We start from the raw sequence: 24,959 nt of genomic DNA on the forward strand, positions 1-24,959 counted from the left end.
TTGGGAATGCGCTGCTCTTCGCCCTCCGCTCCGTCCACGACCCCTTTCGCGAGTCTGAGACGCTATCGATTCTACCGAGGTCTCAGGCTCTGTTGGGTGTTGTGTTGAGCACTGTGCAAGTATCTCATCTGGGGCATCATTTTCAAGTTGCAGACATTTGGCACCAGAATCGACCGAATCGCTTTGAACTTGCTCCGGAAGGGCCCGAGAAGAACCAACCCAAGACTCTGCTGGTGCAATATCCAAGAGACTGGTAGATGAAATCGTGGTCCCTGTTGCGTTTGGAAAGCTGTCGAGCTCTAGCTCTGCGCGACTGCACCGAGTATCGAGCGGTTTGTTGTTTCGGACGACGCCCTCGGCGTCGTGTCTCATCAGTGCGATAGCACCCGCATCGAGCTGTAAGCCTTCAATCGGAACGGCCGAAGCAGCTCCGTCTTGCTGTGTGTTGGTATGGCGTATTATGCTGCCTTGATCCATCCCTGGCCGACCATTCGAGTCTGTAGCAGAGCAGTCGTGTGGATACAAATCATCCGATCGTGTCTGTGTCTCACGCGACCCTGTCAGAGCCTGGTTTGATGAGATGCCGATCTGCGACCCCGAGAGTGAGGAGCCAAAGCTGATATTGTTGCAAACTTTGTTCTGAGCGGTTGGATCTTGAGCTTGCGGTCTCTCTCTTGATTCTGACACTCCACTGCAATTCGATGAGATTATGAATATGTGAAGCAGAGCACCTGTGGCCGGTTCAAGTCATATTATATCATAGCATGTGGAGACTTGCCTTTGGGACCTTTCGTCCTCTGATATTTTGCAGGCGGGTTGCGACACAAACGCCAATAGCTCGCAGAGAAACGCCAGTAACAAGGCCTTGCAGGAGGCAAGAGATGATGCTGAGATGCTGTCGTCGCCAAAGAACATGGCTGCCTCAGAGGCTCGGAATGCAGGGGTTGGAAAGCCTTCGGACTCGAGCATACTATAGATGCAATCAAACGCTTGCTCTGAGTCTGCTCCGCATTCGTCCAAGTTCATAATGTGCTTGTGGATCTGTGTCAGTGTGTCAGATGTCAGGGACGGATTCTCGCGCCGCATCGCCAAGCAAGCAGTGACATGGCGGATGCTCTTGATCAGCCGTTACCGATGATGGGCCGCAATAAAATCCACAAAACATCAACCAGGACTTCCAGTGGTTGAAGGCATGGTACAGATCGTCGCTCTCATCGCACGATAGCACAGCCGCACGGTATGCAGGAGGGGCGCCATCCGTCCGGCTTCTCGCCTCGGCTTGCACATGGTTGAACCACAACAGCAGTCCATCCTCGAGATCGAATGGAGAAAACTTGAGCGGCCCGGTCTGGAAATGAATCGGCGACTGGACATGGCTGACAATCTGCGCAACATCTATCCTGGCCTGAGCGTCGGCTGACATGAACGCGTCAATGATCTTTTGGTGTATCGTCTGGAGATATGTGAGAAATCCGAATCGGTCCCAATCAGTACTTTGATGCCTGGTCAGACTCACGAACCTCAACCCCGAACTGCACGATAGCGTCTCTGCCAAGCCCAACGTGGGTCATATCACAAACCTCATAGAAGGGCGACTTGTCCATGATCATTTCTTTGATCGAGTCACGGACATTCTTCTTGAAGGAGAGGAAGCCGCGCTCCATCAGCATGTCGACAGCCTCCATGGAGCGCGACGTATCCGTGCCGGAACGAGAGGGCGTCGGGAGCCCTTGAGGAAAGATATAGTCCGAGAGCAGTTGATACAATCGGCCACTGCAGAGCAGATCAATGAGTGGGCCGGGAGCGATTTCTCGCACGTTCTAGTGGACGATCATCGATAAGCATCATGTCGCGAGCTATTGGACGATGGACAGCAAAGAGGATTTCCCGCAAATCGAGATGCTCGATGATCTGGTGTCTCGGCATATCACAGCATCTCTGTGGGGGTGCACCACGGATACCCACACAATCAATTTGGGCGAGACATTCAGCGATTCTGAGCTGTTCGAGTTGGACCGCGCTGGCATGCGATGTCAGAAACAGGAGCATCCATCGCAGATATGGCTTGAAAGTGCTCTACATCATCAGTTTAGATCAGTTTGATCAGTGGTACGCGCCTACTGTGGCCCTAGCTAAAGTTCCAGCAATGCTCTCAATGCCCGTGTCCCGTGTATTCAGATGATACTCACCTCAGAAGGCTCGTAGGCCACTGCCTCCGTTTGGTCGTCGGCCGGGAGAACTCCTTCGGGCGAGGTTGGAGCAGCCGAGCGCAGTCTTGCTGATGGCGCTCGATGCTCTTGCTCATAGACCGACCGCAGCACCGAGAGTATCTGCAAGGCAGCCTCGGCAGACGGCAGGCTGTCCGTCCCTGACACAAGCCGGGCCAGGATGTGCTGTTGCTGCTCGGTGAAGAGAAAGCTGCAGCTTTGCAGTCCCTGCTGCAGGTTCCGGTAGTTGTACGGGGTCAAGTCGACCATTTGCAGCGCTTCGTCAGTGGCGTACCACGACAAGTCGACATGTGACGGTGCTATCATGGACAAGAGCTGACAACCGACAGCGAATCTGTCAGCCAAATGATTCGATACTCTCCTTGATGGCTCAGTCGGCGAGCCACGCGCGGCCGAGCCAGAAGCAACAGAAATTGCCGAAACAGTGCGCAATCCACCACACCTGCACTAACGCAAAGCCATCGGCCACGTCTTCGTGCTGGAACGGCACTTCGCGATCGAGAAGCGATGCGAACCAGCACAGATCGGAAGTGGAAGTCGGAGCGTGCATTTCGCGCATTGATGTCGTGGTGCTGTCGCGCCGGGGTGTTCCTGGACTTTGTTGACTGGTGCAAGTATTCGTATCTCTGTTCTGCGCTGCTCGCCGGCGATCGATGCTGTCGCTCTGCTCGGCTGACTCGAGCGTATCGCCAGGCAGAGGCGAGGGTCGGCCAGGCGAAGGAGCTCGGTGGGAACGACGCGCCAGGAACAGAGCGCGCCAACGGATCACGTGAGCCATGGCATCCGTGTTAGCGCCTGCGACACAGAACTTTTTTCTGGCATGAACCAGATCCGGACGATCAGCCAGAACGCTCTCCTCGCCACCATCGGCATCCAAGATATCGGCCGGCAAGATCGCCAGCATGTCGCAAGCCCCGCCCATCGACGAGAGCTCAGAGATGCTCAAGCAGCTCGAGGCCATGGCTGTGGAGAGAGCCAAGGCTTCCCAGCCCGGCCCGTCCGATGGCATTGGACCTCAGCAAAAAGACTCCAAGGAGCTGTGGGAGCAGTTCAACTCGACCCCGCTGTTCATGAACTCTCTGCCGGAGGATGCAGAGCAAAACGAGACGCTGATGGCGCTGCAGTCGCTCATCTACGACGGAACACAGGAGGGTATGGAGCCGTTGGGTATTGCTCGATGCGGGTGTCCGGTGGCTTGAGGCATGTGTGGCATGGATCTGACTGCCGTGCCTTCCCGCTCACAGAAATCGCCGAGAACTTCAAGAACCAAGGCAACGAGGCCTTCAAGGACGGGCCAAAACGGTACAAGGATGCCATTGGCTTCTACACCCAGGGAATCGATGCCAAGGCCAACGACGATGCTCTGAACTCGGTGCTGTTCTCGAATCGCGCGGCAGTCAACCTGGAGCTTGGTGAGCACCTTGCCTTTTGCCTGATGTCTCATTGCCTGGTGTATTTTGAGTCTGGTGCTGCCGGTACTCATCGTTGCGCGGACTGAATCTCGCAGGAAACTACCGCCGGACCCTCAACGACTGTGCCAGTGCGCTCAAGTTCAACCCCGCAAACGTCAAGGCATACTACCGCTCGGCCAAGGCCTGTCTTGCTTTGGACAAGTATGAGGAGGCCCTGGACTGCTGCGAGCGCGGCCTGCTGGTACGAGTGTCGCAATCGAGTTTTGCATTTGCTTCTCGGATGGGACTGCGATCTGTCACATCCGTCATGTATGCTGAGCAGCACCAACAGCGGTGCGAACTGACCCATCGTCATCCGTCGATAGCACGATCCGCAGAACAAGGCCCTGGTCGCCGAGAAGGGCAAGGTCGTCAAGAAAATGGCCGAGAGGGACGAGAAGCAGCGAAGGCAGCGCGAGCGAGAGGCACTGAAGAAGCAGCAGGAGGAGCGCATCAAGGCCGCCATCGAAGTACGGCTTGGATTGCGAGCAGCAGGCAAGATTGCACTATCGCGACCCATCCTGCGTCTTTGCTAACGATCTCGGCTGTTCTTATTGACCGGCAGCTCCGGGGCATCCGACTGATCACCAATGCACCCAAGATCGACCCGGATACCGAAGAAGTCACCAAAACCGCCCCGCACCCCCTTGCCGATGAGCACCGGGTCCGGTTTGATGCCGGCTCCGACCAGCTGGTCTGGCCTGTTCTGTTCCTCTATCCCGAGTATCACGACTCGGACCTGATCACCCAGTTCTACGAGGACGACACCTTCGCCGCCCACCTCGCCGAGATGTTTGCCGAGCCGCCGCAGTGGGATGCCAAGCGAGAGTACAACCCGGACACCCTCGAGATGTACTTTGAGACACGCATGACCGAGGAGGAGATCAAGCGAAACCCCAAGGAAGCGCACCCTCGCCTGCTCAAGATCGGCAGGGATATGAAACTGATCGAGGTGCTGAGCCACCCCGACTTTCGGGTGGTCGATGGTGTGCCGACGTTCTTTGTGGTCGCTGGCGGCTCGGCCTTTGCCAAGGCATTCCGCAAGAGCTACAAAAAGAAGACACCCAAGTAGCCGGCGGTGTTCTTTCGGCGTGAGTTGCCATCAATTTGTCCCTGAATACACCAGTCTTGTCCTTGGGTCTGTCCCTCCCTCAGCGGCCAGAGCATATTGCTTCGGTCGTCTTGGGTCTGGTCGCCTGCTTGGGAGTGCTTTGCATCTGGCCGCGTCGATCCCGCCCTCGCCGGCTCTCACTCCCATCGCATCCGTTCCATCACATCCCGCTGCTGGATCGATTGCCTCTGCTCCTGTGCTGCCGCTGCCCCCGACTGCTTTGGTACCAGCGACATGGCCACACCGGACATTATAAGCGCAACGCTCATCATCGACGAGGCCGACAACCACGACGTCCCTGATAAGGGCACTTCCACTGTCCTCTTCTCGCTGACCAGCAACAACTCGGCCTTTCCGACCATCCTGCTGTCGCAGGGAGAATACACCATCGGCCGCAGCGCAGGTACTCATCGCCGAGCCTGCAGACTCCTGCGTCGTATCTCGAACCACTTCTCTGACGCTCTTGGTTGCCGCCACCCTCGACTGCACACATAATCGCACGTTGCCGCTGTGCTGCAGAGTGCTCAACCCAGATCCGCAACCAAAGGGTCAGCTCCATCCACTGCCGGATCGCTGCATCGGACAGCGGCCCTGTCACGATCACCGACTCGTCTTCAAACGGCACATTCGTGAATGGAGTCAAGCTGGGCAAAGGCAAGTCGTGGTAAGATGCCGATCCGATAGCTGCTTCCTTTGCTGACTCCATACCGAGTTCGGACGACGAGCAATGGCTGTTTCTGTGGAGTCGATCCAACGACCAACTCTCGCCTATCGAAGAGTTATGGTCGGATCGAGGCCGAACATGTGGCGGATTCTAATCGGCGTCCTCTCGCCGACATCCCGGATTGCCAACCTTCCATCCAGCGAGCTCAAGGCGGGCGACACTGTGTCTTTGGCAAAAGGTAGGCGCTATGCAGACAGGCATCCAACTGAGGGTTGTGCGCACGCAGCAGCCCTTCTCGGGATCGAAGCTTGGTGCAAACGACCATGGCCGTGTGAGAGTCGATCTGCATATTGACCCGCATCCCGACATCTCCAACCACTCGGCCAGACGCTCAGTCCAAGCCGCTCGCCGAGCTGCCTGTCTTTACTCTCACCGCACAAGCCAGACCCAAACTGGAGATAACCGGCACGGTGCTTGTTGAGGATCTTGACGACGAGCCGATCCCGAGCCCCAAAGCTCAAGACTCTGCGTGCCTCAAGCGACCCGCAGATGAGCCCGACCAAGCGGCGTCCTCCTCCAAAAACATCAAGATCGACCATTCGCAGCTCCTCGATACACTGACGTGCGGTGGGTGTCCGAGCGGCGATACCAACTCTGCTCATCGCTGCATCTGAAATGACTCTGTGTGCTGTATGCTGCATACTAACCTGTCCCAACTGTGGCAAACCGTAGGTATATGTCAGGAGATCATGCATCAAGCTGCCAGGTACCGACTCATCGCGATACTACCAAGCATCGAGTTTCTATGCAGCACGTCACTCTGTTCGCCTGGCTAACATGGTCGCTCCTTCAGTCTGTCTCCATGCATGCACAGCTTTTGCGGAGGCTGCCTGAGCGAATGGCTGGATATGTAAGTCCCTTCGTTTGCAGAGTCTCCTTGGCCGCGCCCAAGTGAGCGAGCAGTGAGACTGACATTAAGCTTCGGATATGCTCTTGCAGTCGACAGACCTGCCCCGACTGCCGCCAGCCAGTCAAGCTCGCCTCAACCAACCACACCATCAATAACTTGATTGAGGCGTATTTGAAGGTGAGCAGCTACAGCCGCTGCCAGGACTGTGTTGCGCTTGAGTGAATCGTCTCCAGCAAGCAAAGCGCCACTGACCGACCTCCATCGCCCAGCTCCACCCAGACCAAGCCCGCGACCAGGACGACCGCCAGGAGCTCGAGCAAAAAAACAAAATCAAGACCGACCAGGTGGGGTGCACACTCCTGCCAGCGACATTGTTGCACCACAGTCGCTCTCACCATCGCTGTATTGATGTTGGTTTGTATTGTCGTTCGGTCGATGACCATAAACCAAACGCCCCAGCCTCTCAGGTTCGAGGGCAACAGAAACAACAACGATCGCGACAGCGATGCTGGAAGTGATGGCTCATACAACGACGACGACGATGATGATGACGATCAAGGCAGCGACGACGATGACGACGATGGAGACGGTGGATATGTGTTTGGCGGAGTGTTGCCTCCCGTGCCAGCAATGGCCCCGCCGCTCTTTCAACCGGTATACTTCAACAGGTACCATCGACTCCGTGTGCAGCAGTGGCAGCCGAGTTTACTTCTCCAGCACAGCTGACCAACGTTCCGTTCGATCAGGTGCCGTCACTGCCCGCCGAACGCAGCCCCAGATGGCTTCCGGTGCAATCCTGCCCATATGAACCACATCAACTGCACCACCTGCCAGAACCTGATGCCAAACCGCTGGCGTGAGCCCGGCATCAATCAGAGATGTATGTATGTGCCGTCTGCTTGCTCGGAAACCCGCCCGTTTGACTTACCTCTGTCTCGCTCGCTGCGCCTCCACACCTCGGGCACAGGTCCGTACTGCATCCGATACTTTTGTGCGGCTTACTACGACAACGCATGTCGGGTCGCGCAACCCAACAGCTTCCGCCCGCTCCGCGGTGAGTCGATCGCTCACTGCAATGCACTTTCTGTGATGCCCCCTCTGTGATGCACTCTCGTTCTGGCGCACAATCATCGTCAGCCATCGCTCCGCTGACGACAACGGCAACGTATTCCAGATCACACATTCGATGCCATCCCGGACGCCGCATTCAACCACAACACCTACGAGAAGAACATTTTCGTGCAGTATCTGGAAGACCACAACCTTTCTCCGACCGACATTTGGAGAACGTGTCTGCAAAGGATCGAGGCGGATCAGTACAAGGTCCATGCCAATGCCCTTGGTGCCCAAGGCGGCGGCACCGCCATTGCCAACCGCCCACCCGGAAACAACCCGCTGCCGCAAAACAACGTTGCGCCAGATACCCATGCCTGCCACTCCTGCGCCACCCACATCATGTCGGAGCTGTGCTATCTCTACCGAGCCGACCTCAACCAAGACGATCTGCCCAATGAGGTGCGAAACAGGCCCGACTGCTGGTACGGACGCAACTGCCGGACGCCCCGACACAACCAGGACCATGCTCGGAAGCTGAACCATGTCTGTGAGTACTCACGACGACCCTGGCGGTCGCGCGGCCAAGATCCGTACGATTCCTGATGCGGATGCAGATATGGTTTCCACAAACGCCTTCTCCGATGGTGTGGTTGCGCATCTTTGGCCAATAGGACCCACTTCCCAAACACAGCCTCGCACGACTGGATATCTAACCTCTTGGCCGATTCGACATATAGGCGTCCAGACACGATTCCGATAGCAGACCCCGCATATATGCATGCATTCATGGGCTTGGCTTGTATTGGTGAAGGGGCGGCAGCATCCAACATGATCGCCTTCCATCGAGTGTATATCATCTCCTGCGTGTGGTTGACAGCCTTCCAAGACACATTGCGCGACATCAGTCCCAGCCAATACCACTTGCGTTTGTGTGGCTCTCGCCGATGGAGCGTATGGATCCGCTGCTTGAGATTGCAAGAATAATGCTCTTGGGCCGCATGGACGAGTTCGATGACATCCCGGATCCGGCCTGTTCTCGTCGATCGCTGCCCCTCCATGTCATTCGTGGCGCGCGCCAGCAATCCGCCTTGCCCTTCCAATAGATCCACGCACAGCGCTTTCTCTCCATCCAGATCTGGTTTCTGGCCGGCTCCCCTCGCCTCCTGCGTCCTCTCGCTTCCAGACCAAGGCCGAAACCACCGGCGCCCTGAGCCCCGAGAACAGCAGGCCAAGCATGAGTGTATTTTCGTGGTTCGGAGCTGCCCCAAAGGCGTCCCAGGTCGACCCTCGACTCGAACAGCTCCTGAGCATCCACACTTATCCAAACGACTTCAAATACGTATGTCCATGGCGATCCGCCGAGGGATCAACCTTCCACATGGCTTCCAGGGCGGCTAACGGCTTGCCGTCGGATGTCGCCGCCAGGGAGCTCTCCCTCCTGTGATGGCGTCTTTGCCCTGAGCCGCAACGATGCTGATGGCTGACGCTCTGGTGCTTCTGCAGGACATTGGGCTGAATGCCCTGCCGCTGCTCATCCATCTTCTGCAAAGCGACCGCTCAGACCCGGAACTGCTTGTGGACCTGATCGCGGCCCTGTCGAGACTCTGCGTCCTCGACCAGATCAAGGTGCGTTGTGCAATCGCACCATCCGCTGCTGTCCTGGGATAATCCTGTTTCCTTCGACCAAGCATCGTCGACTTGGCTGCTCGACTTGGCTGCTCGACTTGGCTGCTCGACTTGGCTGCTCGACTTGGCTGCTCGACTTGGCTGCTTGACTTGGCTGCTTGACTTGGCTGCTCGATTCGGACTCATTCAAACACATGTTTTTGGATGTATCGCCATCACCGCCACGGCTGCTGCATTACCGTCGCTGTATCATCCCCAACACCGCTATCTGGCACCGGTCGTCTGCAGATCGTCAAAACAAATGACCAAGCCGAGGACCTTGGGCTGACCTTTACCAATCTGGTTCTGGAGGTGAGAGGGATTCATGTGTCGATCTGGATCTCTGGAACACTGCTGGACGCTGTATACGGCAATGACTCAATGCCGTTCCTTCCGTGATGCTGTTAGAGTCCCGACAACGTCAAGGCCCTGATTTCGGTGCTGGAGGAGAGCAATCCCTCGCTGCGAGCAAGTGCGCTGAAGCTGCTCCTGCTGCTGCAAAACAACAACATTGCCAGATTACGACTGTGTCTCGACCACGATGCCACCATTTTCCATCTGTAGGTCTCACTTGATTCGCTTGACACAAGTCCCGGCTGTCGTGGCCTTTTATCCTGGCACTGATCTGACATGGCCGTCCCCAACAGCCTGATGAGTCTGCTCGACACAGACGACACAGCGACCAAAGCAGGTACGATGCCCAGCCTGCGTGTTCGTAGGTGGGATTGCTTCCGATGGCCCATGTTTACCCAGGCCCGTTCATCCATGCTCGTCGATTGTCTCAACAGGCATCTTGGAGTTCTTGATTTCCGTGACCAAGGACTATCCGGCTGGTCTGGACGCCCTCGCTGAACTCAACTACGAGAGACTGGTACCCAAGGTGGCGGCCGATCCGCTGAGCAGACTGTCGCAGCTGCTCCTTGAGCTTACCCTTCAAATCTTGCGAGCACACCCCGAAAACCAGGTAGGTGAGGTCGCATGTGGATGCTTCCAAGCAGAAACGCCGGAATACCCCAAAGATCATGTCGCGGGTTTCCAGTACCCATCCATTTCGACTTTGCCTGCCACCCAGGACTACTTTATGGACTCGGAGACTCTCATCAATATCGAGGCAATCTTCAGCTCCAGTCTATTCAAGTTCAGTGCCCCGTTCAGCCCCGAGCCCGACGAGAGCCAACAAATTGCCGTGACCAATGCCATTCTGGTCATGGAGATCCTGCGCGAGTTCTTGAACCCCCACAGCCACTCGAATGTTCGGTACCAGGTATGCTATGTTGGTATTGTCGCTGTGCACACTGGACAGCCATGCTGACACCGCCCTGCCGAACCGTGCGTGCAAATCTTGGTCCTGGAGAATCTGTTCAGCAAGGGAACCATCGTCATCAAAGTGGTCGAGCTCGCGCTCGCGCCCTTGGATGTCATCCCACTGCCACTCAAGATCACGGTGAGACTCAATGGCCGGCAATTACTCGGTACCCACAGCACTCGAGGACAAGCGACGTTCCCAGTGCAATATGCCACCCCACCGACTTGTGATCAGGAGATGTGCAGCAGCCATTTCTCGGTGGTAATGAACTCTGTTTGAACTACCAGGCACTCTGTACCATGGGAGACCTCATGCGCGGAAGCTCCTCGAACCAAAAGTACCTGACCTTTGACGAAGCAAACTCGTCCAAAGGGTTCATCCAGCTGGTCGAATACGCAACGGGCACACATACTCTGATCAACTTGCGGATAGTTGCATGCTACGCCTTCGAGGTGAGTGCTCAGCATGCAACACATTGTCTGGTCGAGTTGGGTATGTATATACTTCACTTTTGAGTGGCGGCTGAACCTACTTTACTTTCAGTCGTTCCTCATCCATAACAACGAAATGAAGGCGGCGATTGTCAAGCTCATCCAGATTCCTTCCGGCAGGGCCTTCAGCGGTGGGGGCACCAGGTGCATCTTTCCGCGGTGGCCAATGATCCACTGCATCGCGTCATAATTGTGACGGCGACTGATTCCACGATTATCGACTCTACCCTTTTGCTGGACGTCTGCCGTGCCACAGGTCTTGCGGCGCTTGTGGATCTTCCGTTGGCTGCCGAGCCCGTTGACCCCACCCGATTCTGGTTTGCGGCAAACTTCCTGTCCATCATCATTCAGCACAACAGGGAGGCAAAGAAGTGGATGACCAGTGCCCACGGCGACACCACCATTCTCCAGCTCTGGATGAACGCGCTCATTCGAAACTTTCAGAACCGCGCCGACCCGCGCATCCAGTCCAGCCTGCTGGTGCTGTTGATCACAGCCCTGATTGAAGTCAAAGATCCAGCGCCATTTGTGGCTGGCAGCCTTGCCGTGGACCATGTAAGTCGCTGCCAATGCGATTGGCTCATCACCGGTCCATCTTGGGTTGCTCGATCAGCCATCTTTGTCCTCCCATGTGTCCCAGCTTGTTTATACCTCGCTCGCCAAAGGATCGCCATGACGGCTCCTCACACCTTTTTATCTCCCATGATGCACCCGCCGCGATGCCCCGAACTTATCATCGTATCCCCGTGGCATCCAGCTGGCCGATATGGCATCCGCTGGAGAAACCATGACCCAGGGCCTGGCCGCATTCTTTCTCGGACTGTGTCTGAGCTACTGCACAGACGAAGCGCCTGAGCTCAGGTCAGTGTCCTAGTGTGCCTTGCTGCATCCGTGGAAGCAGCCACGACGATGCGGTATTATGCGTGCGCCGGACCAGTGGGTCGTCTGGGTCATGGGCCGTTGCCACCCGCAGTGCTCATCTGTGCTCACAAGTAAGGTCAAACACGCCGCAGGAAATCAATCCACAATGGCATACACACGACACTGGGCATCGAGATCTTCAAGTCACGACTTCAGAACCTGTGCGAGCTCCCAACGTTCCGAGAGCTTCAGAATCGGGATCACTCTTTGCTGGTAATGGCGATGGACGGAGGGGAGATGCAGCCAGCAACAACGACTGCAAGTATCGCGGTTCGTGTGTGCGAGTCGGGTGTGCGAGTCGGGTGTGCGAGTCGGGTGTGCGAGTCGGGTGTGCGAGTCGAGTGTGCGAGTCGAGTGGCTGACGCTGGATATCTTGAAACAGGTGTCTGTCGAGAAAACATCGACCGGCATTCCCTGCTTGCTTGTCGACCACAACATTGTCGAGTTGGTTCAGTCGATGAAGGGTATGTGGCGACTGCAGTGGGCCGCAAACATCATCAACCCTGCGGGACCAGGGGCTACGCCTCCAATCCACTCTTGGAGATGCTTTCTTCTCTTGAGCGCACTGCTGGCCTGATTCGATCTGATGTGCTGGGTTGTCTTTCTGGCATTTGTCTCTGCCCTTCTGCTCAAAAGATCACGTTGTGCGCTGCGCCAACCCGGTGGACGAGACTGACTCGAGCCAACTCGCTGGTAAGCCAATGTCGACCGCGTGCTGCCACCCTGAACTGAGAGTTCCGAGCCATCTCCCCGCGTTCACGACCTGATACTCACCCGAGAACGATGGATCCTTCTGACTGTGCCGAAAGATCTCCAGAGACTGCGCGTACAGCTGGAGGAGAAGGACGAGTACATCGAAGAGCTGAAACTCCAGATCCGCCAGCTAGAAGAGAAGGTCGACTCGCTCCAGGTAACGAACGCGCACATTCCCTCCCGTTGGCACACTATGCTCTAGTCTGCCAGTTGCAATGGGGATGGCAGGCTTCCAACTGTTCTGTCGAAACAGCAGCTTGACCACACGGATTGGGTTAGACACGGCCTGCTGTTGCTGACTGTCAGACAACGTGTGCTTTCACTTGCAGGCAAAGGCACAGCAGCAGGCCGAGGCTGAGGCCGCTGCCCAAACAGACCGACCCAGCCCCGCTGCTCTGTCCCTCGACGATGGTGCCGCTGCTGACACGGCTGTCGCAGACTCGGTCGAGCCCGTCAAGCCCAAGTCTAGCGCCGAGCAACAGAATGATCCGTCCCAAAGCGACTCGACGGCGCGTCCTCAAGCGGAGGTTCTTGAGACCGCAGCCAACAACGAAGCTGCTGAGAGCCAGGACACTGCTCCCCCGCGCGATGCATCCATCAAGCAAGTTCCCAAAGATCCCAAGGATGCCCAGCTCTTCTATCGCACCGCCATTTCGAACCAGATCAACACCGGGCTGGTCAATCCGCACTACTGCTACGAGCTGGCCGTCTTGCTGCAGCAGTCCAAGGACTATGCCGGAGCCCTCCGCTACTACAAGATGGCCTCGCATCGCGGACACATCCGCGCCAAAAAGTCCCTGGGCGATCTGTACTTCCACGGGCTCGGGGTCGAAGCCAACGCCCAGACGGCGTTCGAACACTATCTGCGCGCCGCCGAGCTCGGTGATCTGGACAGCCAGAACTATGTAGGATTCTGCTACTACAAGGGCATCGGCGTCAAGGCGGACGACGAGCTCTCGATCCACTGGTACCAGAAGGCGGCACAGGCGGGCCACACCAACGCGCAGAGCTCGCTCTCGCTCCCGATGAAGTGTCGGGGCGATCTGTTTTTCCATGGCTCCGAGACGATCCCCAAGGACGTCTTCGAGGCTGTGCGGTGGTACCGCAGGTCCGCCGACCTCAAGAACCCCATGGCCCAGAACATGCTTGGGTACTGCTACGAGGAGGGCATCGGCATCGAGAAGGACGGCAGAAAGGCCTTTGAGCTGTACGAACGCTCTGCAAAGGAAGGCGGCTGGGCCCCAGCCCAGTTCAACGTCGGCATGTGCTATGAGAAAGGCGTCGGAACCGAGCGCGACCTGGCCCTCGCTGAGATCTGGTACCAAAAGGCCGCGGGACAGAACCACAAGCAAGCACAAGAGGCCCTCGAGGCGCTGCTCAAGAACAAGCAGCTCCTTTGAAGGGTTAGACATGGGGATGGCATGCCGGTTGGATGGGAGAAGGGAGGAGGTCGTCCCTATTGACTCGGCAGCAACCAAAATGCTTGCGGATGCTTGTTTGAATGGAGGCCGAGGGTAATCGGGACCCGGAGCCATCCACTCATTTCAGTCGACGAAAGCACTGCTTTGATTTATGGACTATATAATGATTCTGTATTGCAAAATATATGGAAATACTGCGAGGATTCTTGATTCCCGATCGAAGGCAAACGCACAAAAACAAAGCCGACTGGGAGGAAGGGAGCAGAGATAACACTAGCGATGAAACGAAAAGATGCAGACCAAACCCAAACACCCACAAAGCAAGATTGGCCAAATATCAGTGTCTGCATTCAAAATGATATCCAAAGCTCGGCGCTTCAACACATCAGCACATCGACACATCGACACATGGTCAACTGGGCAGATCCACACAAGTCAGCATCGAGGCGTTGCACACGAGTCGGGTGCACAAAATAAGCGAGCGAACGACTCCCAGGAGTCTGCAGCCGTTGCGTCAGCAAACAGCAGCAAGAGCGGTAGGGTATCGGGGAGACCGTCACTGACTTGGTACATCAGACCAATGCTGAGCAAACACTGGGCCGACACTGGGCTGACCAAAGTCGCAGATGTCGCAGGGCAGATCCTCTGACCACCCCGCCTCAAGCGACAGCGGGAACGCGCTCATTGGTCTGCCTCGCGTTCCGCCCAGCGATTGCGGGACTTGCGAAGGTTGAACTTGCCCTTGAATGGCTTGCCGGTGTTCTCGAAGGGCCGCCAGGTCTTGAGGTTGGAGACAGACCGGTCAAAGTACGACTTGACATTGGCCTGGATATTTTTGAGAGCCTCGCGTTTGGAGAAAGAAGACCCGGTGGACGACGAAGTTGCGGACGACAGCGATGCCGAGGATGCGTTGCGGAAGCGCAGTGTCAGGGGATGTGATCGAGCCGATGGCGCAGAGGTCGAGGCCGACGACGATGTGGGCGCTGGGGAGGCCGGAGAGGCCGGAGAAGTGACCCTGGTGATCTTGGTGCGCACGGTGCCGTCGCCAGTGAAGGATGTCGTGCATGCGTTCGCCGACATGGCAAGGCCGTGGTGATGGCGCTCTGGATGCAGCTGGCGCGACTGAGAGCTTGCTGTGGTTTCCAGCGCGGGCGAGAGTGTCTCGGAGTTGATGGACGGAGACTGGGACATGGGAGTGACGGTGACTTCGGTTTGGGTGTCTGTTTCAGCGTCAGACACATCGTCGTCGTTGTTGTCGATGTCGTTATCTTTGTCGTTGTGGCCGTCATCATCCCTGGCTCTGTTGCTGATTCCGTGGTCGACGGCGCCATTATCGTCGTCAGCACTGCGATCCAGGTCGATCAGGCGAACGATGCCGTCAGCGCCACTGGTGTTCGAACTGGCACCAACATCAACACCAACATCACTGCCAGCGAAATAGAGCGAGTCCGTGGATAATGGCAGATCGGCCTGGGAAGGCACTAGCGAGCAAGGGTATTCAGAGTCGCGAGAGACAGTGTTGTCGGACGGCGCTGTCGAAGGAGAGACAGAGCCCGAGTTGAAAGACTCGGCGCAGTCTGTCGAGGACTGCGGTGCCGCTGGCAGAGATACCGGCAGAACCGTGATGGCCAGGGGTAGGGCAGAGTCGAGAAGCGAGGCAGACGAGGCAGCCGTGAGTGCATCAAGCTCCACGGACTTGACGAGTGTCTCTGGTGAATGCGGAGGAGGGACTGGGAGCGCGGCGGCAGAATCGACCGCAGCCCGGGGGAAAAGAGTACTCGAGGCTGGATCCGCGGGCGCCAACAACGCTGATGGCGCCGACGGAGAGTTGTCCTGGGAAACCGGCATAATACTTGGGGATGCAGTCTCCTCGGCTCCGGACTTGACTGCGGACTCGGCATCCGATCCGGCATCCGATTCGGCATCCGATTCGGCATCTGTGTCTGGCTCGGGCAGTTCAGGGATCGGGGGCTCCATCGAAGGCTCCGTCGAGGGCTCCGTCGGCTCTTCAAGCTCGATGATTTGCGAGCTGGTGAGTGACGGCGCACTGTCGGACGGAGAAATGGGCTCGGCAGTGGTGAAGGTCTCGGCGACAACCTCGACATAAAAGTAGCCCGGTGAGCGGAAGCGCTGTTCGGCCGGATCGACGAGCGAGAGTCGCGAGGTGCGATGGGTGGCTGTGGGCGACGACGGCGAGGGCCGCAAGTAACCGGGCTGCTCCGGCTTGACAAAAGCCGAGACCACAAACGGCTTGGCAAAGTCTTTGGAAAGCCGCTTCTCGTTGCGCTGAGCGTCGCGCGAGAACGTCGAGATCATGGAGTGGCGCTTGGGGGTGGTGGGTCCAGGTGCAGGCTCGGGGCCCTTAAAGTGCTTGGGACAGCCACAAGCCCTGGTGACGGACGGAGAGCGGGCCCGAGAGGCAGCGGATGGGGCGGCACGATCCATCGACACCATGGCAAGGGAAGACTTTGGCCGCTCGATGGCTGCGCGAGCGCGGGGAGGAACATGGGACGCCTGCTGGGGACTGGCCTCGTGGACGGACGAGCGCGGGGCCGTGCGGGAGGTCTGTGACGGTGTGCGCGAGGTGCGAGACGGCGTTCGAGCGAGCTTGGACGGGGTGCGGGCCTGCGATGGCGTGCGGGGGGTTCTGGATGGTGTTCGCGAGAGACGCTGGGCAGCAGGCTTGTTGGGGACGGGTGTCGGGGTCCTGGAGCGGGCCAGTTGGCTGGGCGGGCGTGCCGGTTGCCCGGGTTGAGATGCCGAGACTTGTTGGTGCGGATCATGCTCCTGAATCGGTGGCGCTGGCTGTGCTTGGGGTGCTTGGGCTATTGCTTGGGCTGGTGTTGTTGCTGTTGCTGTTGCTGTTGTTGCTGCTGCTGGGTCAGAGTTGCCGGCAACGGGACTGGTTCGGGACGGTGGCGGTCCCGATAGGGATGGCTGGCGACAGGAGGGGCTTCGGGCTTGGGATGCCGAGCGGCGGGGCGGTGAAGGACGGGATGCGTCGGATCCGGGTGCCGATGAGCGAGAGATGGTGTGGCGTCGAGAGAGATTTCTGGTTAGGGGCGCAGAGAGCAAAAATGTGCCCAAGGATGTCAGCGGGGTGGTGGTGACGATGGTGGTGTCGATGGCATAGTCGCCGTGGAGGGCAGAGGTGGTGGTCTCGACGACGACCTCGGGGGCATCCGAAGGCGAGCCCTCGGGCGGAGGGCGGGTGAGCGTGCGGGTTGAGATTGGGGTGTTGGAGTGGCTGACGGTAGTGATGCCGGCATCGGACTGGCTGACAAGCGTCTGGAAGGACGAAGGGCTGAAGGAGGCAGGGCGAGGAGGCTTCATGGTCTGCACAATGCGCTGGTTGACGGTGGTGGTGGTGGTGTAGAGGATCTTGCCGACGACGGTCTGGCTGATGGAAGTGGTCGAGGACTGGGTCGAGAGGCTGCGGTCGACAGGGGGACACTGCAGCGAGGGATGCGCAAGTGCAGAATCGGGCGGCAGCCGGGTCAGCGACAGGGGCGACGACGGAGAGAGGGACGGAGACGGCGAGGCTGAGCGGATTGCTGGGTCCTGAAGGTTGTAAGGGCCAGGAGAGCGAGGGGGCGAGGCGTAGAAGGAGACAGGGACAGACATGTGGGCGACAGGCAAGAGACAGCGGTCGTCCTCGCGGGGATCGAGAAGCGAGCTGCAGTAGGATGGGCTTGGGGTGATGGAGGCAAAGGTGCAGGAGGAGGGGGTCGTCGAGGCGATGGAGGACCGGTGGCCCAAGTTGTAGACAGAGGAAGGCCGAGGGTCGTCGGACGGGAGGGACGTGCAGATGACACTCCAGGGGGCGGGATGCACATGGGAGTGTGGATGTGGATGTGGGTGTGGATGTGGATGTGGATGATGAACGGGGTGCGACGGACATGCGCTGCGGTGGGGAGCAAGAGAGGGGACGGGAATCTTGGAGGGGGTGGATGGACGGGGCGAAGGACTGAACGGACGGGGCGAAGGACTGAACGGACGGGAGGAATCCGTGGGTCGGAGGGAGGGACTTGGGGACGGTGAGGGCGACGGCCGCAAGTCAAGACATCCTGCGGGCCCGCTCTGGGCCATGGTTGGATGTGATGTTATGTGGGGAATAAGAGAGGCGGCCAAGGCGAAAGACGATATCGGCAGCGGGTGGTTTCAAGATTGCATCAAACCAGCGAAAGCGAGCGATGCGGGACGAATGGATGTGGAATGTCTGGCATTAGACGAAGGAGACTATCCAGGGAGACGGTGGCTCGCAGCGGGAAGCAACGGAGCAAGTTAAGCAGTTAATCGAGACAACCAAGTTAAGCAAGTCGAGACCAAGTCGAGACCAAAGACCAAGTCGAAGCCAAAGAGCAAATCGAGACCAAGACCAAGTCAAAGCCAAAGACCAGGTTGAAGCCAAGAGCAAGCGGCCAAGCAAGTCGAGCAAGCGGGGGAGGAAAAGGTGTCGCAAAGCCAAAAGCGGACATGTGCGACCGCGGCCATGTGGCCATGTTCCCTTTGCGGCTGTTCATGTCAGTGGGCGCACGTGTCGACCGAAAGTGCGGCTGCACACACACGCACAGCCGCCTTGCACAGAACTGCTGCCACGTGTTCCACGTGCAAGCAGCGTGACCCACTCCAAATGCCTGCGCACGACCCCTTCGCAGCCGGATCCAGCCGGATCCAGCCGTTCAGGATTCGGATTGCTGCTCACACACACACTCACTCACAGCGAGAGAGAGAGAGAGAGAGAGAGCGAGATCAACTCCAGACGACACCGACACCAGACAACAGACAACTCCAAGTAACGACACCAACACCAGACGACAGACAACTCCAAGTAACGGCATGCAGCAGCCCCAAGTAACGACATGCAGCCCCCAGACGACACCCAGACGACACCCCCGTCCGCAAATCAATCGCCCCGCCGGCTACACAAACAGTGGCGCGCCAGCACAGCGGCCGCGTCTCGCCCGCGCTCTCGTCTGCGCTCTCGGTTTTTGTCGTTTTTCTTCTCTGTGCAAATCGGAGCCGTTTTGCGTTTTTCGCTTTTTTCGCCTCGAGGTTCTTTTGCTCTCGCCCTCGGCCTTTCCCTGCATCGCTTCGCCTGCCAAAGTGTCCAAGATGGCTTCCCGACTCGTCCTCCAGCAAGCGTCCTCCCGCTCTGTCTTTGTCGCCCAGTCCGTCGCCGCCCAGGCCTCGCTGCCCAAGGCCGCCAAGGCCTCCGCCAGCGGCTTCAAGGGCGCCGTCGCCTCCAACGGTCAGCTCTCCTCCAAATCCCTCTACCAAGGTTGCGATGCGCTGCTCTCTCCGATCCATTGAATTCCTGCTGCTCTCCCTCATCCCTTGCCATTGCTGCCTCTCCGTCCTGTGTCCATTCGAAGCCATTTTGCGCGTCTCTCGGCTGCCGCGGCCGCCTGACCACCGTCGCATCCGGCATCCGATGGAATGCATCCGGCAGTTGCTGCATCGCAACCCTGGCCCTGTATTACATTGCCCCGATTGAATCGAGTGCCGCTTCCTGCTTCATTGTGGTGCATTCCGCCTCGTGCTCATGAATGCATGGCAGTCGAGTCGCCACACCTTGCCTCATCTTGCCTCATCTTGCCTCACCTCGTCCACCATGGCGACGCGAGTCCTAACATCATCTCCTCCCTCGGCCACACAGCCCCCCTTGCCTTTGCCAACCAGAAGCGCACCTACGCCGCCAAGTCTTACTTCCAGACTGTCGATGCCGATGCCAACACCTACATCCCCCCCGACAACTCCAACTACAAGATCAAGAACTACAACGAGGACAACAGCCGCACCTTTGCCTACTTTGTCGTTGGCTCGTTGAGTCTGGTCGGCGCTGCCACTGCCAAGAACATCATCACCGACTACCTCTACCACTTTGCTGCCTCGGCTGATGTCTTGGCCATGGCCAAGGTCGAGGTCGACATGGCCGCCATCCCCGAGGGCAAGAACCTGATCATCAAGTGGCGCGGCAAGCCCATCTTTGTTCGTCACCGCACTTCCGAGGAGATCCAGGAGGCCAACTCGGTCAGTCTGGCCGAGCTGCGTCACAAGGAGTCGGATCTCGACCGTGCTCCCAAGCAGGACTGGCTGGTCATGCTCGGTGTCTGCACTCACTTGGGCTGTGTCCCCATTGGCGAAGGTAATGTCGTGCGTCGCTGTGGATCGCACCGTTGGATGTCCTGACCGTCGGCATCAGCTCCAAAAACGTCTCTCGCTCGGATCCTGCTCCGCCATCATTGTCCCAAGAGTCGTCGCGTCTCCCGCTGCATCTGGACACCACCAGCACCACTTCGCCATCATCGACACAACTGGATACAACTCGACACACGGACGAATCCACGAGCCACCTGTGCACCTTGCCCTGGACATAGTGCTCTGTGGATGTCCTTCCTGTTTTGCGAACGTGAGCTGCTACCGGACCCATCGATGCAGATCCACATCCTGACTCGATCAGCGCACACGACCAATCTGGAAGAGTCTCTCGATCCACATCTCGACCAGCACGACTCATGTCATTGGACGATCAACGAACCATCGCCCATCCCCTTCTCGCTCAGACACTGAGCCGTCCACGACAGATGCCGGCGCGACGACGATCGGAGATGACGCTCTGTAGCGAATCCGCCATCGCTTGACTAGTCAGCTGAACAGTCGCAGCACCACAAATCACTAACCTGTGCCAACCCATTGCTCTGCCCTCCCCCCCTCCACAGCTGGTGACTACAACGGCTGGTTCTGCCCCTGCCACGGCTCCCACTACGATATCTCTGGCCGCATCCGAAAGGGACCTGCCCCTCTTAACCTCGAAATCCCTCCGTACACCTTCACCGAGAACAACAGCATCCTCATTGGTTAAATGAAAGGCTGACCTCCACCTCCTCTTCTACCGTCCCCCCGTGCCTCTGCTGTTTACTCACACCGGGATCGCGTTCTCTTCAATGCATTCCCCATTCCCCCCCCCTTCCCTTCCTCTTCCATTTTCCGGATCTCGCCTGACCTGGCAGCAGCATGTGTGTACGAAAGTGAGTGAGCTTTGGCGCGCGGAGAGGGCCAAGGAAAGGAGCAAGGAAACGTGCAAGGAAAGCGCGAGAAGGAAATAGAGGGACGACGTTGCGTCTCCATGCATTTTGTCTTGATACTGGTGTGCCGATGGGGATGTCACGGACATGCAAAGTATCCGGAGATGCTGAGGGTGTGGATGCTGCCGATCCCAGTGTGGTGACATGTGTGGCGACATGTATGGAGCGTCAACACATCATTGCCAGCTCACTGATCGGCTGCCGACCTCTACCAAGTGCCAACCTGGATCAGGAGATATGTTGGTCTGCATCGATTGAGTCCAATCGGCATCTACAAACGTTGAAGGACAACGACGCTCCCACATCTCTGATGCAACCGCACACCGCAGGGCGACACCACACTCATGAGAGAAGCAAACGGCGGTGTAGAACAGCACGATTGATTTGTGCGAGTCTCATAGAATCAAACGACAGTTTCGTTTACAACGGTTCAGGGATTGAGTTGGAGAAGATCAATGAGGAGAGAGTGATTTCAACCCTACTGGGTCGGTGAATGAGGCCCACGATGTGCGGCTTTGTTTGGATGTTGGCTGAGGGGGGGAGTGAATCGGATGCGGCCAAGTATTTGCCAGCATCATCGAGATGTCTTCGGTGCCATCTCACCGCAAGACACCGACTCAAATCAAGCTTATCACCGCCAAGCAGACGATGGCAGACACGGCAGCCAAGGCGATCCCAGCCTGAGGCAGTATCGAAGATGCTTGCGATCTAATGGGATTGCTCGTCGTGCCTCCAGGCTGAACGACGGGCGAAGGGAGGCTGGGTGGTTGGAGGGGCAGACTATTCCCTGCGATCTTGGCAAGACCAGAGCGCCCCTGTCCTTGGTCAAAGATGGCGTAGTACTCGCGAAGGAAAACATCGCCGAGAATCCAACCAGGAATCGTTTGAGCGGGCTGTATGGCCAAGAAACATAAGCCGGCTGTAGGATCGTATTTGATGTACTGCTGGTGAGAAACCGGGAAGGGCTTGTCCTGGAGGTAAATGACAATGTCTGGGAGCGAAGGCTTGACATCGCGGCAGTTGACCAGGAATAGGGTTTGTCCTTGGATGGACCTCGGATAGATGTTGATTCCAAGCCCAGGCACAATGATGTTGGTGAAGCTGGCTTGGTCGACAAGCATAATCGATGTTCCTGTGACCCAAGAGCATGTGTTAGCTTGACCCTGTCGAGGGCGAGAGGCTGCATCATGCACCCGAGAACCGTGAACAGTCACTTTACCGGTATCGAGAATGCCAAAAGTGTTGGTGTTGATGGTTCTGGAGCCGATCTTGACGGCCGTCAGACGATGGGCCCAGTGGTAGCGATATGGAACACCGGGAATGAGGTCGACGGGGAGCCAGGTGATGCTGCCCTGAAATCGCTCGGGGTTGTACCCTCCCAAGGTGAACTCGCCGCCCGAGACCTGGACACTGTTCGGTGATACTGCATCGAGCCAAAAGGCAAACATGGGGTTTTGAATCGCCCCGTTGCGCATGAGACCCTGGATCACTGTTTCCTGGGAGGCAAGGGTTGGGTCTGGAAGTATCGGAGCAGTCGCTTGTGTGAGAACAAATTCAACACAGATCCCTCTTGGCAAGTGTGTCGGCCTGGAAGAAAGCACGGCGGGCAACAGCCCCTCCCTCGGGCCCAACGAAGTGATGCTGTCCTGGATTGCTGCAAACACTTCACTCTCCGCATCCCAGAGTCGGTGAAGGAGGAGAGCGCACACGTTTTGACGATGGTGGGGGGGGGGTGAGCCAGTTACGCACTAGTCGCCTCTTCATTGAAGGCAAGGCCCAAGATTCCATCCATTCCATTCCGGATCTGCTGCTGGAACACCTGGTCGATTTGGGCGACGTCGTTGAAGATTTGCTTTGTCGATGTATACCCCAAGAATTCAACGGTTTCCTGGGGAGAGGAGAGCAGCAATATGAGACGAGACGAGCAGAGGGGTGAGGAGGGGGCGAGCGACCACAGGGCAGATCATGGTGTCTTTCAACTGCCTCGAAACCCAAGTCACATATGGCATTCGGTCAGAGCGCCGGACTCACATATCCCAAGTATCCACTGGCACTCCCGAGCCCGTACGACAGGGGCTCGATGACTGTCGTGAGCTGAGCGGTTGAGCTCAGCTGCGGAATGTACGGCGGGCTTGATCGGACGATGATACAGGCTTGACAGCTGGAGCCGCGGACCCACAGGCGGTTGGATCCAGTATCGAGGTCAACAGTGAACTGCTGGGCCGGTGTTCTTCTCGATCAAAGGGGGGCAGGGCACAGAGTTCAGTTAAGCGGGAGGAGGTGTGCGACTCGCTACAGCAGGCGGGGGATAGAGAGACCGGCGATGCTTACCCGATGCTGACAGTGGCGAAATACTGGCGGCGTTGGTGGGAGTAGATAGGCGGTATTTTCATCCATTCGGATGGCAGTGAGAGCAAGCGTCGAGACCCGTGCAGTACAGTCAGCCTGGCTTCCGAATCACATAACGGAATGGGCGTGGAGAAGGACGGTTCTCTGCCCACACACCGATGCAGGTACGGTGGAATGGCTGGAGCTGGGGGAGTGTGCTTTGCTATTTCACACAATCCTGCATCGATGAACAACCCCCGCACGACCCAAACTTACACCCAAGTTGGATAGATTTTCCAAGGGTGCCGACGACGAATCGTTGGTCGCCACAAAGCTTGGCGCAGTTGTCCCGTTGTTTGACCACCTGCCTTGGGCGGCTCGGCTGGCAGCAACATGCAGCTCCAGAAGCGAAGGAGGGGTTTCCGACCCAGGATAGCCACGTCGAATAGGGACGCTAGATGGAAGCAGGGTCGCCAGTGACAGGGGTGTGAGTGCGTGATTTGAAACGGGCGACCCAGGCGAGAGGTGACGGCCAAGACCGCCCAACATCACCTGCGTCATAGCCAACAGTCACATCCCGTCCCTCCTCCCGCAGCGTGGTGCTGATGCACATACGATATTCCAGAGGGAAAAGCCTGTCCGCTGGCTGTCATCAAACAAGCAGCCAACGGGAGAATCAGAGCAGAAGCGGCCGATAGCCTCATCGTGGACGGCAAAACCCAGGAGCGCAAACGGAGATGGAGACAGACCCAAGCAGGCAGACCCCATTCGCGAGAGCCACCGATATCGACGCCAGACAGGGGAGCCGATCCAGAGCGCATGCTTGGTTGCGTCCTCCAGAATTGGAAAGGCGCAAGCCCGTAGGCGCGCACAAACCCCGCCCAAATGAAACACTTGTCCAGTCATGTACATCAGCTGACCGCTTCCCCCCCCCTCGCCACCGCCATCTCTGTCACAGTGTCAACCTGCATCTCCCAGTGAACCAATCAAGTCCGTGAAAGCCGTAACTGCGAATGAGTCAGCTGGCTCGAGAACTTGTGCTGGATACCCTGCGACTCTCTTGTGCTGTTTCGTATTTTGAATGCACTTACAACAGCAGCCTACAGTCACTGATATCGCACCCGGTTCCCTTGCCACTGAGAGTCGCTGCCTCGATCCAAAATCTGCCCAGGACCGCCTCCATCGTCGATCTGTCCATCCGCATCACAGTTTCCTGATGAGCGTTTCTCGTATGTCTCTGATGCGTTCTGAACCGATGGCGGAACACACAGCGGTGACACCCCGGGTGGACTTGCTTCAGTAGGATGATGCACACTGATGATAAAGTCTCCTCGAGAGGAGAGATATCTTCTTATCTCTCCCGTTGCCACCATCACAACTCGCCCTCGTATCAACTCAAGACCTCCAACTGAACGTAGCCAGTGACGCTCTTGTGTGTGTGAGCTGTCATAGATTTGTAATAGTCGTTCTGTCTGCTACATCAGGAGAGCCCATCACACATATCGATCAAAGTACATCAATGGGCAGGGACCCAAACCAATAATGCGGGAAATCCAAATGATCAAG

General features: G+C 57.5%; 7 protein-coding genes across 7 annotated transcripts; 4 read left to right on the plus strand and 3 right to left on the minus strand.

The window, feature by feature from the left end:
- Nucleotides 1–547: 547 nt before the first annotated feature.
- BJ171DRAFT_470496 (uncharacterized protein) lies at nucleotides 548–3,006 on the minus strand (the record flags this gene model as incomplete). The annotated part of the gene is made up of 7 exons (XM_053108573.1): nucleotides 548–731; nucleotides 788–1,041; nucleotides 1,133–1,453; nucleotides 1,521–1,820; nucleotides 1,966–2,076; nucleotides 2,190–2,543; nucleotides 2,671–3,006. The coding sequence occupies 7 exons, from the start codon at nucleotides 3,004–3,006 to the stop codon at nucleotides 548–550; spliced, it is 1,860 nt and encodes a 619-aa protein (XP_052971597.1).
- Nucleotides 3,007–3,166: 160 nt separating this feature from the next.
- Nucleotides 3,167–4,751, plus strand: BJ171DRAFT_418357 (uncharacterized protein; the record flags this gene model as incomplete). Its single annotated transcript, XM_053107342.1, has 5 exons — nucleotides 3,167–3,380; nucleotides 3,473–3,640; nucleotides 3,736–3,881; nucleotides 4,006–4,149; nucleotides 4,245–4,751. The coding sequence occupies 5 exons, from the start codon at nucleotides 3,167–3,169 to the stop codon at nucleotides 4,749–4,751; spliced, it is 1,179 nt and encodes a 392-aa protein (XP_052971598.1).
- A 136-nt stretch (nucleotides 4,752–4,887) lies between these two features.
- On the plus strand, nucleotides 4,888–8,539 carry BJ171DRAFT_484202 (uncharacterized protein). The gene is made up of 13 exons (XM_053108973.1): nucleotides 4,888–5,193; nucleotides 5,310–5,454; nucleotides 5,655–5,692; nucleotides 5,842–6,081; nucleotides 6,187–6,220; nucleotides 6,308–6,364; nucleotides 6,454–6,541; nucleotides 6,634–6,708; nucleotides 6,824–7,032; nucleotides 7,111–7,244; nucleotides 7,332–7,418; nucleotides 7,539–7,967; nucleotides 8,158–8,539. Exons 1-13 carry the CDS (start codon nucleotides 5,025–5,027, stop codon nucleotides 8,178–8,180), a joined length of 1,728 nt encoding a protein of 575 aa, XP_052971599.1. The 5' UTR covers nucleotides 4,888–5,024; the 3' UTR covers nucleotides 8,181–8,539.
- A 4-nt stretch (nucleotides 8,540–8,543) lies between these two features.
- BJ171DRAFT_484204 (uncharacterized protein) lies at nucleotides 8,544–14,137 on the plus strand. Its single transcript, XM_053108974.1, has 17 exons — nucleotides 8,544–8,759; nucleotides 8,924–9,046; nucleotides 9,335–9,397; nucleotides 9,494–9,645; nucleotides 9,733–9,776; nucleotides 9,874–10,049; nucleotides 10,158–10,349; nucleotides 10,440–10,529; nucleotides 10,679–10,843; nucleotides 10,935–11,013; nucleotides 11,139–11,437; nucleotides 11,640–11,743; nucleotides 11,896–12,016; nucleotides 12,186–12,267; nucleotides 12,440–12,496; nucleotides 12,613–12,713; nucleotides 12,886–14,137. The coding sequence occupies exons 1-17, from the start codon at nucleotides 8,655–8,657 to the stop codon at nucleotides 13,954–13,956; spliced, it is 3,024 nt and encodes a 1,007-aa protein (XP_052971600.1). The 5' UTR covers nucleotides 8,544–8,654; the 3' UTR covers nucleotides 13,957–14,137.
- Nucleotides 14,138–14,300: 163 nt separating this feature from the next.
- On the minus strand, nucleotides 14,301–18,176 carry BJ171DRAFT_593 (uncharacterized protein). Its single transcript, XM_053114509.1, has 2 exons — nucleotides 14,542–18,176; nucleotides 14,301–14,393 (listed from the first exon to the last, which is right to left on the minus strand). The coding sequence occupies exon 1, from the start codon at nucleotides 18,064–18,066 to the stop codon at nucleotides 14,659–14,661; it is 3,408 nt and encodes a 1,135-aa protein (XP_052971601.1). The 5' UTR covers nucleotides 18,067–18,176; the 3' UTR covers nucleotides 14,301–14,393; nucleotides 14,542–14,658.
- An 861-nt stretch (nucleotides 18,177–19,037) lies between these two features.
- On the plus strand, nucleotides 19,038–21,123 carry BJ171DRAFT_484208 (ubiquinol-cytochrome c reductase iron-sulfur subunit precursor). Its single transcript, XM_053108975.1, has 3 exons — nucleotides 19,038–19,228; nucleotides 19,637–20,125; nucleotides 20,700–21,123. Exons 1-3 carry the CDS (start codon nucleotides 19,093–19,095, stop codon nucleotides 20,840–20,842), a joined length of 768 nt encoding a protein of 255 aa, XP_052971602.1. The 5' UTR covers nucleotides 19,038–19,092; the 3' UTR covers nucleotides 20,843–21,123.
- A 301-nt stretch (nucleotides 21,124–21,424) lies between these two features.
- On the minus strand, nucleotides 21,425–24,678 carry BJ171DRAFT_674 (aspartic peptidase domain-containing protein). The gene is made up of 7 exons (XM_053115804.1): nucleotides 24,009–24,678; nucleotides 23,670–23,847; nucleotides 23,397–23,419; nucleotides 23,097–23,295; nucleotides 22,815–22,953; nucleotides 22,285–22,581; nucleotides 21,425–22,197 (listed from the first exon to the last, which is right to left on the minus strand). The coding sequence occupies exons 1-7, from the start codon at nucleotides 24,212–24,214 to the stop codon at nucleotides 21,683–21,685; spliced, it is 1,557 nt and encodes a 518-aa protein (XP_052971603.1). The 5' UTR covers nucleotides 24,215–24,678; the 3' UTR covers nucleotides 21,425–21,682.
- Between the last annotated feature and the right edge of the window lie 281 nt (nucleotides 24,679–24,959).

This window comes from Polychytrium aggregatum (genome assembly GCF_025602895.1).
Source record: "Polychytrium aggregatum strain JEL109 chromosome Unknown BJ171scaffold_1, whole genome shotgun sequence".
Lineage (NCBI taxonomy): Eukaryota > Fungi > Chytridiomycota > Chytridiomycetes > Polychytriales > Polychytrium > Polychytrium aggregatum.